Here is an 18,230-nt window from a genome sequence, read left to right as displayed (position 1 = left end):
GTTTTAAAAGGGATAAAACTAATTCACATTTGCTAATGTTTTAGATTTACATATGAATACAATACTGGTGCTCTGTTTGAACTCTGCTGTACCCTGGTTCTTGAGTAATATCACAGTCCTATTCTCTACAGCGGTGGTGACTTACATTTGATCAGCCCAGGTTTGAGCCTGCACTCTCCACCATGGTCCACACTATATCAACCACAGAAGAACACACAGAGGTTGGATGACACACTTACAATCATGAGGAAAATAGATACAGTGCAATAATCTCATTGATACGTCCAGCCACATATTCAGCCTTTACCTGAATGTCTGTAGGTTACAGAGTGGATCTTTCTGTACAGCAGAGAGCAGCGCCAGTCCTGAGTCTCCTGGGTGATTGTAGCTGAGGTCCAGCTCTCTCAGGTGGGAGGGGTTAGACCTCAGAGCTGAAGCCAGAGAAACACAGCCTTCCTCTGGGACTCCACAGAATGACAACCTGGGGAAATAGTGTCACTCCATCTGATATCAAGAATCTGATTATTCCTCTCTAATGTACATGTGCAGCTTTAAATCCTCTTCATTTGTCAGTTGAAAGGCCACATGTGAATGAGGAATACAAATAAATACATGCAGCCAAACAATCACAGTGCGTGCAGACAGAGCAGCCCCCCCTCCCACCTCACACACACACACACACACACACACACACACACACACACACACACACACACACACATGCATACATACACACATGCACACATACACACACTATAGTAATTGATTGGAAGATAATGTACATTGTCTGTCTCAATAATTGAGCCTTTCTGTTGAAGTATCATTGATTCCATTGAATTATAATGTAACACAGTTAGGAATGATGTGTCTGACGACAAGAATAGTCTGAGACCTCACCTCAGTGTCTGTAGTTGACAGTGTGGACTCCCCAGTCCAGCAGAGAGCAGCTTCACCCCCACGTCACCTAGTTCATTATGACTGAGGTCCAGCTCTCTCAGGTGGCAGGAGTCTGAGCTGAGAGCTGAGGCCAACGCTTCACAGCATCTCTCTGTGAGGTGACATCCATTCAGCCTGAATGAGGAATAAATACAAGCATCAAGTCTTTTTAACTCAGAGAAAAATGTACATATGTGATGTGTTCTATCATTTCCAGTTGCATGTCGCCGCACCTAATTACAATATAATGACATTTTCGGGATTTTAACATAGAACAACATTTTTTCTAATCATTTCACTTCATTTTAAAGGTGAAATGATCATGTATCCATACTTTTCATGCCTTAAATAATGGATAGAGCTTTCAGTAGGAGATGAGTGGCGAGCTCCTTCCAACTGCACCAATTGTAACTGGCTAGAGAACTGACTAATTCCACTTTCACTAAAATAAAGCTGACAAACTCATGAACTGTGAACACAGCCAGCCATGTTATTATATATGCTACCTATGATATTTGCTTCATGTCAGACCAAAAGTCTTCATTTGAGCTGCAGTGTGAGTATCCGTGGTAGCGCTGTAGTAGTAAGTGATCACGTACTCCATTCATCGCTCAAGTATCAATACAGTGTTTTGTCCATCTACTTACAGTGCCGTCTTAGAGGCTGTGACCACTGGCAGCAGCCTCAGAAGACCTTCTTCTGATCTGGAGTACTTCTTCAGGTCAAACACATCCAGCTCCTCTTCTGAAGTCAGCAACACAAAGACCAGAGCTGACCACTGTGCAGGTGAGAGTTGGGCTTCTGAGAGACGTCCTGAGCTCAGGTAGCTTTGGATCTCCTCCACTAGAGAATGGTCATTCAGCTCATTCAGACAGTGGAACAGATTGATGCACCTTTCTGGAGAGGGATTCTCCCTGATCTTCTCCTTGATATACTTGACTGTTTCCTCATTGGTCTGTGAGCTGCTTCCTGTCTGTGTCAGAAGGCCGCGTAGGAGATTCTGATTTGACTGCAGTGAGAGGCCCAAGAGGAAGCGCAGGAACAGGTCCAGGTGACCATTCTGACTCTGTAAGGCCTTGTCCACTGCACTCTTGTGTAAGTCGACCAGAGGTGTGCATCTCAGTGATGACCATAGCTTCATGGATGAGGATTTCTGTTTAACCAGTGGATTCTCATTGCAGTTGTTGAATGTGAGGAACACATATAAAGCAGCTAGAAACTCCTGGATGCTCAGATGCACAAAGCTGAACAGTTTGTGCAGCCCACTCTCCTCTCTGAAGATCTGAGTGCACACTCCCGAGTACACTGTGGCTTTTGTGACATCAATGCCACACTCTCTCAGGTCTTCCTCATAGAAGATCAGATTGCCATTTTCCAGCTGATTGAAGGCCAGTTTTCCCAGTGACAGAATTTGTTCTTTATCCCACTGTGGATCTCTGTCATGGTTTCCAAGGTACTTCACATTCTTCTGTATGGTCTGAAATACCAGGAAGTGTGTGTACATCTGTGTCAGAGTGTTGGGCATCTCTCCTCTCTCTGCTTCACCCAACAATCTCTCTAGGGTAGTGGCTGAGAGCCAACAGAACACTGGTATGTGGCACATGATGTGGAGGCTCCTTGATGACTTTATGTGTGTGTGGATTCTGCTGGCCAGGTTCTCATCACTGATTCTCTTCCTGAAGTACTCCTCCTTCTGTGGGTTGTTGAACCCTCGTACCTCTGTCACCTGGTCAACACACTCAGGAGGGATCTGATTGGCTGCTGCAGGTCGGGAGGTTATCCAGAGGAGAGCAGAGGGAAGCAGCTTCCCCTTGATGAGGTTTGTCAGCAGCACGTCCACTGAGGTTAACTCTGTGGCATCACAACATGTCTCGTTATTCTTGAAGTCTAGAGGAAGTCAACACTCATCCAGACCATCCAAGATGAACAGAACTTTATACTTGTCAAAGTTGGAGATTCCTGACTCTTTTACTTCAATGAAGAAATGACCAAGAAGTTCATTCAAACTGCATTTCTTCTCTTTCATTAAATTCAGCTCCCGAAAAGGAAGTGGAAATATGAACTGGACATCCTGATTGGCTTTTCCTTCAGCCCAGTCCGTAATGAACTTCTGAGTTGACACTGTTTTTCCAATGCCAGCAACTCCCTTTGTCAGCACATTTCTCATTGGTTTGTCGTGTCCAGGTAAAGGCTTGAAGATGTTGTTGCATTTGATTGGTGTCTCCTGTGTTGCTGGTCTCCTGGATGCTGTCTCAATCTGTCTGACCTCATGTTCATTATTGACCTCTCCACTTCCACCCTCTGTGATGTAGACCTCTGTGTAGACCTTATCGAGAAGTATTGGGTTACCTTGCTTAGCTATTCCCTCAAACACACACTGAAACTTCATCTTCAGGGTGGACTTGAGTTCTTGTTGGCACACCACAGCAAGCTCACCTGAATGACAAAACAATTAAAGAAATATTCCTGGACACTTTAGATTAAGTTGACCCAATACCTGCAGGAACTGTAAATATATATATATATATAATTATATGCCATTTTATCCAAAGCGACTTACATTGCAGTGAGTGCATACATTTCAGTATATATGGTCCCAGCAGGAATCAAACCCACAACCTAAGCATTATTAAAGCCATGCTCTACCGACTGAGCCACAGAAGACCACATGTATTAATTAACAAGTTGTTATATAGTAATTAATTATTAATTAATTATATAAGAATTCATTACATAGTATGTAGTGTAGTTGAATGATATATTACTACACGTGTAGGAAAGAACAGTACTTATTCCATCTGTGTTGTAGGAAACTGTCCAAACCCATTACTATGCAATTATACAGAAACAACCAATCTTGTTACTGGAGTAATTACAGAGACACTAAGTTATAGAGGCAACATAATATGAAGAGTGACCAAATGGGGATATACATCATAATTACAGTTAGTGGTGTTTGTATTTTCAATAATATTTCAGCCCAGTAACACTTCTCTGTGAAAACACATGAGGTCTCTTACGTTTCTCTAGTGTGTCAGCGAGCTCCTTCTGGTTCATGTTCCTCAGGACGTGCAGTGTGATCTTCAGAGCCCCTTCTCTGGCACTGCTCTCCTGCTTCTCTTCTTCTTCATCATCCACCACTTGCTCTTTCTCCCCCTGACTCTCAAAGCACTCTGGGTAGTCTTGAGAAATAAGCCTCTTGAACCTCTTCAGCTCATTTCTCAGTAAAGTGATGACATTGTCTTCAAGCGACTGAAACATTTAGAAAAATAAAGTGGAGTGAGATAGACAATTATGGGTAAACCTTTACACACAGTAGAGAGACTAAATACAAAAAACACTTGACTTTGGCATGCAATTGAAACAAGAAAAAAAAAAAATTATATGGGGATGACTTTGCCACCTTCAGTGTCATACTTTTTATTTAGCTCACCCTGAATATGGAGGCCAGTTCACTTTGACTCTGGACAGACTGACCACTGGGAATCTCTGACTCTGGTCTCTCCACCTGGTCACTGGGGATTCTGGGTAAAAACAAGAAATAAGCAGATGTCTTTATCCAAAGAAGTGTGAATGAGGCCCAGTTTCTCAAATAGAATAACTTCAGAGTGTATACCGCTAAACATAGTTCCTGGGTCAGATGAATATTACAAAAAACTGACATTGGTGGACGTTTTAGTCAGTCCAAATTAATATATCTGTATGGTCAGTAGCTTTTAGGTTTTTAGTGTCCATCTCCCAACAGGATCCACTCTCCTCCTCCGTGGACATGCCTTCTAGTGAGTGTTGTAACACTGTCTGTTGCTACAGAATGCATTGAACAACAGTATATCTACATTCCTGTGTCGAACACAAAGACACCAACATTCTCACATTCATTAACAGGAGACAGTGAACAGCACACTCTGAGGACCTCATGAAACAAAGAGGTGGCGTAGTCTAGCAGTTAGTTCATCACATCCCCCATGATACACCTACCCTTGTTTAGCAGTGACGGTTCCTTGTCTGAAGTGTATTGGACGGCCCATAGAGTGGTCACTCTTCATGGACACACAGTTGGGTACAGCTGAGGCTGGTCTCTCCTGCTGGACCCTGTCAAACACAAAGACACCAACATTCTCACATTCATTAACAGGAGACAATGAACAGCACATGTTCATGAGTGGGTATCTGTGTTGTCAGACACCAATATTCTCACATGTTTAACAGAAGATAATGGATGTCATGTGTTCATATGAGTGTGTGTTTGTGTGTTGTTAGAATATTGACTACGTGAAACAAACAGGTGGCGTAGTCTAGCTGTTAGTTCATCACATCCCCCATGATACACCTACCATTGTTTAGCAGTGCTGGTTCCTTGTCTGAAGTGTATTGGACAGCCCATAGAGTGGTCACTCTTCATGGACACACAGCTAGGTACAGGTGAGGCTTGTCTCTCCTGCTGGACCCTGTCAAACACAAAGACACCAACATTCTCACATTCATTAACAGGAGACAATGAACAGCACATGTTCATGAGTGGGTATCTGTGTTGTCAGACACCAATATTCTCATATGTTTAACAGAAGATAATGGATGTCATGTGTTCATATGAGTGTGTGTTTGTGTGTTGTTAGAATATTGACTACGTGAAACAAACAGGTGGCGTAGTCTAGCTGTTAGTTCATCACATCCCCCATGATACACCTACCATTGTTTAGCAGTGCTGGTTCCTTGTCTGAAGTGTATTGGATGGTCCATAGAGTGGTCACTCTTCATGGACACACAGCTAGGTACAGGTGAGGCTGGTCTCTCCTGCTGGACCCTGCATTACAAGGTGGAGTTGTGTTTTTAAATGTGCCATATGAGCTGAGCTTCGAGAGCCAGTTCCACAGCAGGGTGGCATTGTGAAGGACAGAGTGTTAATGAACGTGTCTTTGTTTCATTCAGGGGATCCCCATTACCATGGAGGGTTGGGGTGCGCTGGGAGGAGGAGAGTGGGGACGGTGTAACCAGTCCAAATTAATATATCTGTATTGTCAGTAGCTTTTAGGTTTTTAGTGGCCATCTCCCTCCAGGATCCACTCTCCTTCTCCGTGGACACTCCTTCTAGTGAGTGTTGTAACACTGTCTGTTGCTCCAGTATGCATTGAACTACAGTATATCTACATTCCTCTGTCTAACATTAATCTGGTTATGAATGAAGTATCTGTCATCATCATCATCATCATCATCATCAGTATCATAATCTTCATGGTAAATGCCCTCCAGAGACTCTTGTCTTACCCCATGTCTTCAACCTCCGCAGAGAGACTCATTTTCGAGGCAGTGGTCCCCTCCTCTTTCTCCCCAGAGAGACTCATTTTCGAGGCAGTGGTCCCCTCCTCTCTCTCCCCAGAGAGACTCATTTTAGAGGCAGTGGTCCCCTCCTCTCTCTCCCCAGAGAGACTCATTTTAGAGGCAGTGGTCCCCTCCTCTCTCTCCTCTCCTCAAAGAACCTCCTGCTATAAACCCAATGAACACACGCAGCACGTTAAAGGAGACCAAAGACCACACACACACACACACACACACACACACACACACACACACACACACACACTCACGCACGATTTTCATGCTGCAGGAAATAAACATAAAAGAATGACCGAATGATTTCCCTATTATATGAAATTAAATGAATATTTCATTGATGATGTGATGTGGGACTCACTCAACAAGGTCTATGCAGGGTTCAAGAGTCACGGTTGTCTGCTGGTCCAGGACAAGTTCTAGGCAGGGTTCAACAGTCGCGGTTGTCTGCTGGTCCAGGACAAGGTCAATGTCTGGTCAGACAACTGGAATGTTGAGTCAACTTGTCTGAAGGGAGAAGCAAATCTTCAGCAACAGTTCTTTGTAACTGACTCGGTCAACGCCTCCCATTTGCTGTACAACGTGTAGTAGAGAGCTGCGTGTGTCGAGGAGGGCCACATCTCTCTCTCCTCTTCCCTCTGTACCGAGCCGAGCTTCTCCTTTCTACTCTGAGGAGGTGTGTACACCATATAGACTAGGGTAGATTTTCTGATTCACTGTCAGATAGAGATATATAATATGTACACATATACAGTATATATATTAAAAATAATGTGATTGTTTTTTTTTTGTGAGCTATCCCTTGTGAGCTATCCCAGGGAGGAGGTCCAGCACCTAACAGTGTGGTGCACCGACAACAACTTCCTGGCTCTCAACACCAGGAATGCCAAAGAGCTCATTGTGGACTCCAGGAAGTCAAAAGCTGGCACACACACCCCCATCCTCATCAACGGGACTGATGTGGAGCGAGTCACCAGCTTCAAGTTTCTGGGTGTCCGCATCTCTGAGGATCTCTCCTGGACTGTCAACACCTCTACCCTGATCAAGAAGGCTCACCAGCTTTCTTCTTCCTGAGGAGACTAAAGAAGGTCCATCTGTCTCCTCAGATCCTGGTGCACTTCTACCGCTGCACCATCAAGAGCATCCTCACTACCTTTTCCTCTGACCGGAAGCACTGCAGAGGGTTGTGAAAACTGCCCAACGCATCACCGGGTCCACACTCCACTCCATTGAGGCTGTCCAAGGCAAGCGATGCTTGCGTAAGGCACGCAGCATCGTCAAGGACAGTTCTCACCCCAACCACAGACTGTTCAACCCACTCCCCTCCGGGAGGCGCTACAGGTCTCTCCGTACCCGAACAAGCAGGTTCAGAGGAAGCTTCTTCCCTGCGGGTGTCACCCTACTGAACTCCAACTCTGCCCCTAGGTGACAACCTACTTACACCCCCCCCCCCGGACAATTGTACTACTCTTACCCTATAGCATTCCTATAAACTGTACATACTGTATCTTCACTTATACACACTGCTCTTATACTATATACTACTGCTCTTCTGTACATATCTGTCTATGCTGTTCATAATGCACATATCATTATTTTTGACTCATCTTAGAATGCTACTGTTAATACACTACACAGACTGTCCATATCTGTTTGTACTCTTCATACTGCATTCCATATTTATTCTGCTTATTTACTCTGCTTATAATATTACTGTTAATGCATATACTGCTTATACTGCTTACTTATACAGCTCATATACTGCTTATATTGTTCATACTGCATTCTATATTTATTCTGCTTATAATGTTACTGTTAATACATGTACTGCTTATACTGCACTACTTATACTGCTCATATACTGCTTATACTGCACTACCTGTATATATTGTTCACATTGTCTGCTTTTTTTGCACTTCTGGTTAGACGCTAACTGCATTTCGTTGGCTCTGTACTTGTACTCTGCACAATGACAATAAAGTTGAATCAAATCTAATCTAATCTAATGCAGTAAGAATGTCCAGTAGGCGTCAATCAACGCTATTTTCCATTGTAAACTGGCAGATGAAGGCAGCTCAGCCTGAATATGGAGGCCAGGTCAGTTTGACTCTGGACCTTAACTGTTAATATCATCTGGTACATCATAGTCATAGTACCCTCCCTTCCTGGTTAATAATCAACAACAACATGTACACTTACACAACTTTTACTGCTCAGTATCATAGCTCACACCACACCACACTACACTACACTACACACCACTACACTACACAACACACCACACTAAAACACACCACACCACACCACACCAAACACAACACTACACACCACACAACACAACACAACACAACACAACACAACACAACACACAACGCAAACCACACTATACACTTTCTCTGTCTTTTTCTCCCTCTCCCTACCTCTCTTCCTCCCTCTTCATCCCTCCGTCCCTCTCTCCCTCCCTACCTCCCTCTCTCCCTGCTTCACTCGCTCTCTCTCTCTCTTTCTTTCCCTCTCTCTCTCTCTCCCTCCCTCTCTCTCTCCCTCCCTACCTCTTCTCCCCATCCAATCTCTCTCTCTCTTTCTCTTTCCCTCTTTCTGTCTTTTTCTCTCTTTCCCTCCCTACCCCCCTCTCTCCCTCTACCTCCCACCCTCTCTCCATCTCTCCCTACGTCCCTTCCTCTCTCCCTCCCTCTTTCTCCCTCACTCCCTCTCTCCCACCCTACCTCCCTCTCTCCCTCCTTCACTCACTCTCTCTCTCTTTCTCTCCCTCTCTCTCTCTCTCTCTTCCTCTTTCTCCCTCCCTCTCTCCCTCCTTCACTCGCTCTGTCTCTCTCTCTCTCTCTCTCTCTCTCTGTCACAATCTCTCTCTCTTTCTTTCACTCCCCTCCCTTTCCTCCCTCCCTCTGTGCCTCTCTCTCCCTACATGCCTTTCTCTCCCTCCCTCCTCTCTCCATCCCATCTCTCTTCCTCCCTCCCTACCTCTCCCTACTACTCTCCCTCCCTCTCTCCCTCCCTCTCTCCCTCCATCCTCTCCCTCCCCCCCCTCTCTCCATCCCTCTCTCCCTCCCTCCCTCCCTCCCTCCAACCCCTTCCTATCTCCCTCCCTCTCTACCTCCTCTCCCTCCCTCCCTGCCTCCCTCCCTTCTCTCTCTCCCTCCCTCTATCCCTCCCTCTCTCCCTCCCTCCTTTCTCTCATTCTCTCCTTCCCTCCCTCCCTCCCTCTCTCCCTCCCTTCTCTCTCTCCCTCTCTCCCTCTCTCTATCCCTCCCTCTCTCCCTCCCTCCCTCCCTCCTCTCTCTCATTCTCTCCTTCCCTCCCTCCCTCCCTCACTCCCTCTATCCCTCTGTCTGGCACCAACAACTATGCCACGTTCAAAGTCACTTAAATCACCTTTCTTCCCCATTCTGATGCTCAGTTTGAACTTCAGCAGGTTGTCTTGTTGTCTTGCCTAAATGCATTGAGTTGCTGCCATGTGATTGGCTGATTAGATATTTGTGTTAAAGACCAGTTGAACAGGTGTACCTAATAAAGTGGCCGGTGAGTGTATATATATATAATATGTATAATATAATATAAAAAAAAAAGATTATTTTTATGATGAAGCCAGCTCAGCCTAAATATGGAGGCCAGGTCAGTTTGACTCTGGACCATAACTGTTAATATCAGATGATACATCATAGTCATAGTACCCTCTCTTCCTGGTTAATAATCAACAACAACATGTACACTTACACAACTTTTACTGTTCAGTATCATAGCTCACACTACACCACACCACACTAAAACACTACACACCACACCACACCAAACACAACACTACACAACACAACACACACAACACACCACACCAAACACCACACCACACCACACCACACCACACCACAACGCAACACAACAAACCACACAAAACACTTTCTCTGTCTTTTTCACTCTCTCCCTCTACCTCCCCCCCTCTCTCCCTCTACCTCTCTCCCTCCCTCCCTCTCTCCCTCCCTACCTCCCTCTCTCCCTCCTTCACTCTCTCTCTCTCTCTCTTTTTTTCTCCCTCTCTCTCTCTCTCCCTCCCTACCTCTTCTCCCCATCCAATCTCTCTCTCTCTTTCCCTCTTTCTGTCTTTTTCTCTCTCTCCCTCCCTACCCCCCTCTCTCCCTCTACCTCTCACCCTCTCTCCCTCTCTCCATATCTCCCTTCCTCTCTCCCTCCCTCTTTCTCCCTCCCTCCCTCTCTCCCTCCCTACCTCCCTCTCTCCCTCCTTCACTCACTCTCTCTCTCTTTCTCTCCCTCCCTCTCTCTCTCTCTCTCTCTGTCACAATCTCTCTCTCTCTTTCTTTCACTCCCCTCCCTTTCCTCCCTCCCTCCCTCCTCTTGCTCTCCCTCTGTGCCTCTCTCTCCTTCCGTGCCTCTCTCTCTTCCTCTGTACCTCTCTCTCCCTCCCTCCTCTCTCCATCCCATCTCTCTTGCTCCCTCCCTACCTCTCTCTACTACTCTCCCTCCCTCTCTCCCTCCATCCTCTCCCTCCCCCCCCTCTCCCTCCCTCCCCTTCCTATCTCCCTCCTCTCCCTCCCTCTCTGCCTCCCTCTCTTCTCTCTCTCCCTCTATCTCTCCCTCTCTCCCTCCCTCTATCCCTCCTCTATCTCATTCTCTCCCTCCCTCCCTCCCTCCCTCCTCTCTCTCATTCTCTCCCTCACTCCCTCCCTCACTCCTTCTATCCCTCCGTCTGGCACCAACAACTATGCCACGTTCAAAGTCACTTAAATCACCTTTCTTCCCCATTCTGATGCTCAGTTTGAACTTCAGCAGGTTGTCTTGTTGTCTTGCCTAAATGCATTGAGTTGCTGCCATGTGATGATTAGATATTTGTGTTAAAGAGCAGTTGAACAGGTGAACCTAATAAAGTGGCCGGTGAGTGTATATATATATATATATATATATATATATATATATATATGTATAATATAAGATAACAAATAAAAAAAGATTATTTTTATGATCTATCCCTGTAATGCAGTAAGAATGTCCAGTAGGCGTCAATCAAAGCTATTCTCCATTTTAAACTGGCAGATGAAACCAGCTCAGCCTGAAAATGGAGGCCATGTCAGTTTGACTCTGGACCATAACTGTTAATATCAGATGATAAATTATAGTCAAAGTCTTAGTCATCATAGCCTCCCATCCTGGTTAATTATCAACAACAGCATGTACACTTACACAACTTTTACTGCTCAGGATCATAGCTCACACTACACCACACCACACCACACTACACAACACAACACTACACTACACTACACTACACTACACTAGACACAACACTACACTACACTACACAACACTACACTACACTACGCACACAACACAACACTACACTACACACCACACAACACAACACAACACACAACACCACACCACACCACACCACACCACACCACAACACAACACAACAAACCACAACACCACAAGTACACTTTACCAGCAGAGCACACTCTTCCTGGTTAATGATCAACAAGAACCATAAACAGTTATATGATTTTTACTGCTCAGGATCACATGATTTTCATGCTGCAGGAAATAAACTTAAAAGAATGACCAAAGCAAAAATCAGACTAGAAATTGGATGATTGATGTGTTGATGGGTTGATGATGTGATGTGGGACTCACTCAACAAGGTCTATGCAGGGTTCAAGAGTCACGGTTGTCTGCTGATCCAGGACAAGGTCTAGGTAGGGTTCAACAGTCACGGTTGTCTGCTGGTCCAGGACAAGCCGACAGTACCAACTAGAAGAAGACTGAACTGTAAAGGAATGTAACAATCAATATAAAACAACAGAGGCTTGAATGTTACAAGTACAGGAAATTATCAATACAATTACACAGTTAAATGTGTCTCCCCTCATCCTCTCTGACCTGACTCGGTCAACGCCTCCCATTTGCTGTACAACGTGTATGTGGGGGGACATGTAGCGTTCGGCCTGTAGAGGGAGCTACAGGACCGTGGCCAGGGTTGTGTCGGCGAGGCTTCGTTGCACACCTGTTGCAAATGAAACCTCGTTGGCTAAGTGCTTAAGATGTGTGTGCCTTTGTCGTTTCAGTAGAAGGGCTGGGAACGAGAGCGGTTTGCCAGAGAGAGGACGACTGTAAAACCGCGAAAACGTTGAGACGGGCTGAAAAGACTACGTGTATATGATAATAAACGGGACAAAATCCCTCACCGAAATACTGCGTCTGCCTCTGTGTACAACGGACTCTGTTACAGTGTAGTAGAGAGCTGCGTGTGTCGAGGAGGGCCACATCTCTCTCTCCTCTTCCCCCTGTGCCAGACCGAGCTTCTCCTTTCTACTCTGAGGAAATGTGTACACCATATAGACTAGGATAGATTCTCTGATTCTCTGTCAGATAGAGATATACTATATATAATGTTACAACAAAAAACAAATTGTGATGTATCCCTTTAATGCAGTAAGAATGTCCAGTAGACGTCAATCAAAGCTATTTTCCATTTTCTCACACCACACTACACTATACACCACTACTCACACAACACTACACAACACACCACACCACACCACACCACACCACACCACACCACACCACACTACACTACACTACACACACAACACACCACACTAAAACGCTACACACCACACCACACCAAACACAACACAACACAACACAACACACAACGCAACACAACAAACCACACTATACACTTTCTCTGTCTTTTTCTCTCTCTCCCTCTACCTCCCACCCTCTCTCCCTACCTCCCTTCCTCTCTCCCTCCCTCTTTCTCCCTCCCTCCCTACCTCCCTCTCTCCCTCCTTCACTGGCTCTCTCTCCCTCCCTCTCTCCCTCCCTACCTCTCTCCCTCCCTACCTCTTCTCCCCATCTAATCTCTTTCTCTCTCTCTCTTTCCCTCTTTCTGTCTTTTTCTCTCTCTCCCTCTACGTCCCCCCCCCTCTCCCTATACCTCCCACCCTATCTCCCTCTCTCCCTACCTCCCTTCCTGTCTCCCTCCCTCTTTCTCTCTCCCTACCTCCCTTCCTCTCTCCCTCCCTCTTTCTCTCTACCTCCCTACCTCCCTCTCCCCCTCCTTCACTCGCTCTCTCTCTCTCTTTCTCTCTCTCCCTCTCTCTCTCTCTCTCTGTCACAATCTCTCTCTCTCTTTCTTTCACTCCCCTCCCTTTCCTCCTCTTGTTCTGGTTAATTATTAACAACAACATGTACACTTACACAACTTTTACTGCTCAGTATCATAGCTCACACCACACAACACTACACTACACAACACTACACTATACTACACTACACACCACAACACTACAAACCACACTACAGAACACACAACAACACAACAGACCACACCACACCACACCACAACACTACACAGAACACAACACAACACAATACCACAAGTACACTTTTCCAGCAGAGCACACTCTCCCTGGTTAATGATCAACAAGAACCATAAACAGTTATATGATTTTTACTGCTCAGGATCACAGTTCACACAACACAACACTCACAGTGAACATTTCCATCACAGTTAAATCTTGTTAAATATGATGAATCATCAACAAGAGAGTTTCTCACGTTTCTCTTCTTCTGGCTTGGTTGTGGACACACCTTTTAGATTGGTCGTCTGCAGTTCTCCACTCTGTCTGTCAGTCAGGACTAAAGACAGTCTGATGGCTGCTGTCTGACTGAGAGGTTAGTCTGAGACTGAACTTCTCTACTGATGACAGACACGGAGGACAGATCAGGTGAGTTACCTGTCAATGTGTGACCATGGGAGGGGTGGGGCAAGATATTTCTTATCCAATGAAATGATCGTGTGTGTGAGTAATTCTGAGGAGGTGTCAGGTTGCAGAAGGCAGGGAAACTGGCAGTCACTCAATTCTGTTATGTGATCAAGACGTAGCCTCACCCACCCACAGTTCTACTTCCTTATCACCCATAATGTAGCTTGGAGCACCAAGGGATCAGATCATAAAGTGGAAAAAAGGAAAACTATGGTGATTAACTAAAGAAGCTTGAAAATACAATTTGATCAGCTTGATTTGTAGTTCTAGTTTTATAGTTTTATCTGCAGTCCTGGTTTTATAGTTTTATCTGTAGTCCTACTTGCATCTGTAGTCCTAATATTATAGTTTGATCTGTAGTCCTAGTATTCTGGGTATGTTTGTCTCTGGCAGGGACTGGGGAGTTTGTCAGGGTCAAGAGAAAATCATGAAATTTGCTGAGTTTGTCGTGACATCCTAATCCACACAGTGTGGAATTGATTCCGATGCAAATCAGAGACACTATAAAAACGAAGATATTTATTCCAAAATGACTTGAACTCAATTCAACTTATTGAGTGAATTGTTGATTTTTGCATTTTAGCTCATTTTAAGAGTGTCATAGCAAAGGGTCTGAATACTTCTGTACATGAGGGATTTCTGTATTTAAATTTTAATAAATTCACAGAAATTTCAAAAAACGTGTTTTTGCTTTGTCATTCTGGGGTATTGTGTGTGGATTGATGTCAAATTCTTTTAATTTAATTCATTTTTAATTGAGACAAAAACACAACAAAATGTGGAGAAAGTGAAGGGGTCTGAATACTTTCATAATCATAATTACGACTAGAAACACTTGAGGTGACTTCAGGAAATGAGGTGGTAGTTGTGGTTGGTCCATGGGAGAACAGAAGAGAGAAGTAAACTATACATGTTAACATAAAGCATGATGGCCGACTAGAAGATGTGTTTCGACTAGGATAGAGTCTCTAAGCTCAAGAGCTTGTTAGCAGTGTCTACAGTAGACACAACCATAGACACACTACTCTGCACACGTGACAGTTCTTTGTAACTGACTCGGTCAACGCCTCCCATTTGCTGTACAACGTGTAGTAGAGAGCTGCGTGTGTCGAGGAGGGCCACATCTCTCTCTCCTCTTCCCCCTGTGCCGGGCCGAGCTTCTCCTTTCTACTCTAAGGAGGTGTGTACACCATATAGACTAGGGTAGATTCACACCACACTACACTACACTACACTACACTACACTACACTACACTACACTACACTACACTACACTACACTACACTTCACTACACTACACACCACTACACACACAACACTACACTACACTACACTACACTACACACCACTACACACACAACACTACACTACACTACACTACACTACACACACACAACACACCACATTAAAACACTACACACCACACCACACCACACCACACCAAACACAACACTACACACCACACAACACAACACAACGCAACACAACAAACTACACTATACACTTTCTCTGTCTTTTTCTCTCTCTCCCTCTACCCCCCCCTCTCTCCCTCTACCTCCCATCCTCTCTCCCTCTCTCTCTCTCTCTTCCTCCCTTTCTCCCCCCCCCTCTCCCTCCGTACCTCTTCTCCCCATCCAATATCTCTCTCTCTTTCTCTTTCCCTTTCTGTCTTTTTCTCTCTTTCCCTCCCTACCCCACACTCTCCCTCTACCCCCCCTCTCCCTTTACCTCCCACCCTCTCTCCCTCTCTCCCTACCTCCCTTCCTCTCTCCCTCCCTCTTTCTCCCTCCCTCCCTCCCTACCTCCCTCGCTCCCTCCTTCACTCACTCTCTCTCTCTCTTTCTCTCCCTCTCTCTCTTCCTCCCTTTCTCCCTCCCCCCTCTCTCCCTCCCTACCTCTTCTCCCCATCCAATCTCTCTCTCTTTCTCTTTCCCTCTTTCTGTCTTTTTCTCTCTTTCCCTCCCTACCCCCTTCTCTCCCTCTACCCCCCCCTCTCCCTTTACCTCCCACCCTCTCTCCCTACCTCCCTTCCTCTCTCCCTCCCTCTTTCTCATTCCTTCCCTCTCTCCCTCCCTACCTCCCTCTCTCTCTCCTTCACTCGCTCTCTCTCTCTCTTTCTCTCCCTCCCTCTCTTTCTCTCTCTCTCTCTCTGTCACAATCTTACTCTCTTTCTTTCACTCCCCTCCCTTTCCTCCCTCCTCTTGCTCTCCCTCTGTGCCTCTCTCTCCCTCCGTGCCTCTCTCTCCCTCCCTCCTCTCTCCATCCCATCTCTCTTCCTCCCTCCCTACCTCTCTCTACTACTCTCCCTCCCTCTCTCCCTCCATCCTCTCCCTCCCTCCCCCCCTCTCTCTCCCTCCCTCCCTCCCTCCCCTTCCTATCTCCCTCCCTCTCTCCCTCCCTATCTGCCTCCCTCCCTTCTCTCTCTCCCTCTCTCCCTCCCTCCACTCTCTCATTCTCTCCCTCCCTCCCTCAATACCTCTATCCCTCCGTCTGGCACCAACAACTATGCCACGTTCAAAGTCACTTAAACCACCAGCAGGTCGTCTTGACCATGTCTACATGCCTAAATGCATTGAGTTGCTGCCATGTGATTGGCTGATTAGATATTTGCGTTAAAGAGCAGTTGAACAGGTGTACCTAATAAAGTGGCCGGTGAGTGGATATATATATAATATGTATAATATAAAAATAAAAAAAAAGATTATTTTTGTGATCTATCCCTTTAATGCATTAAGAATGTGCAACAGACATCAATCAAAGCTATTTTCCATTTTAAACTCACAAATAAAGCCAGCCTGAAAATGGAGGCCAGGTCAGTTTGACTCTGGACCGTAACTGTTAATATCAGATGATACATCATAGTCATAGTACCCTCCCTTCCTGGTTAATAATCAACAACAACATGTACACTTACATAACTTTTACTGCTCAGTATCATAGCTCACACCACACCACACCACACCACACTACACTACACACCACTACACACACAACACTACACTACACTACACAACACTACACTACACTACACACCACTACACACACAACACTGCACACCACTACACACCACACAACACAACACACTAAAACACTACACAACACTACGCACCACAACACTACAAACCACACTACAGAACACACAACAACACACCACACCACACCACAACACTACACAGAACACAACACAACACAACACCACAAGTACACTTTTCAAGCAGAGCACACTCTTCCTGGTTAATGATCAACAAGAACCATAAACAGTGATATGATTTTTACTGCTCAGGATCACAGTTCACACAACACAACACTCACAGTGAACATTTCCATCACAGTTCAATCTTGTTAAATATGATGATTCATCAACAAGAGAGTTTCTCACGTTTCTCTTCTTCTGGCTTGGTTGTGGACACACGTTGGAGCTCATCCCTTAGCTGTTACACAGGAGAGTGTCCCTGCTCCGTGATTCCCAGTCACCCCTTAGAGACTTGGTACTCGACTCCTTAGTCTCCAACAGCAGCCATCGTCTCCAGAGTAAAGAGAAAACAGAGCTTTGCTGCCTAACTGATCATTCTGCTCCTTTTCGATTGGTCGTCTGCAGTTCTCCACTCTGTCTGTGAGTCAGGACTAAAGACAGTCTGATGGCTGCTGTCTGACTGAGAGGTTAGTCTGAGACTGAACTTCTCTACTGATGACAGACACGGAGGACAGATCAGGTGACTTACCTGTCAATGTGTGACCATGGGAGGGGTGGGGCAAGATATTTCTGATCCAATGAAATGATCGTGTGTGTGAATAATTCTGAGGAGGTGTCAGGTTGCAGAAGGCAAAGAAACTGGCAGTCACTCAATTCTGTTATGTGATCAAGACGTAGCCTCACCCACCCACAGTTCTACTTCCTTATCACTCATCATGTAGCTTGGAGCACCAAAGGATCAGATCATAAAGTGGAAAAAAGGAAAACTATAGTGATTAACTAAAGAAGCTTGAAAATACAATTTGATCAGTTTGATTTGTAGTTCTAGTTTCATAGTTTTATCTGCAGTCCTAGTTTTATAGTTTTATCTGTAGTCCAACTTGTATCTGTAGTCCAAGTATTATAGTTTGATCTGTAGTCCTAGTTTGATCTGTAGTCCTAGTTGTATAGTTTTATCTGTAGTCCTCGTT

At 45.3% G+C, this 18,230-nt stretch overlaps 1 protein-coding gene and 1 pseudogene across 2 annotated transcripts in view; both read right to left on the bottom strand.

Annotated features, from left to right (window-relative positions):
- The window catches only part of LOC310823685 (uncharacterized protein), a 131,859-nt gene that overhangs the window by 1,258 nt on the left and 112,371 nt on the right, over window positions 1-18,230 (bottom strand). The window contains 3 exon segments of the mRNA XM_083696545.1: window positions 146-192; window positions 308-481; window positions 898-1,071. Coding sequence (XP_083552671.1) covers window positions 146-192; window positions 308-481; window positions 898-1,071 — 395 coding nt within the window.
- On the bottom strand, window positions 1,015-6,393 carry LOC310823905 (NLR family CARD domain-containing protein 3-like; annotated as a pseudogene). Its single transcript, XR_014555071.1, has 7 exons — window positions 6,202-6,393; window positions 5,627-5,740; window positions 5,271-5,384; window positions 4,915-5,028; window positions 4,370-4,460; window positions 3,957-4,188; window positions 1,015-3,372 (listed from the first exon to the last, which is right to left on the bottom strand). The product of XR_014555071.1 is annotated as an NLR family CARD domain-containing protein 3-like (transcript).

This window comes from Argentina silus (genome assembly GCF_951799395.1).
Source record: "Argentina silus genome assembly, chromosome: Y".
NCBI classification, from domain to species: Eukaryota; Metazoa; Chordata; class Actinopteri; order Argentiniformes; family Argentinidae; genus Argentina; species Argentina silus.
The sequence above is the reverse complement of the archived record's forward strand: the minus strand, read 5'-3'. Positions and strand labels throughout refer to the sequence as shown.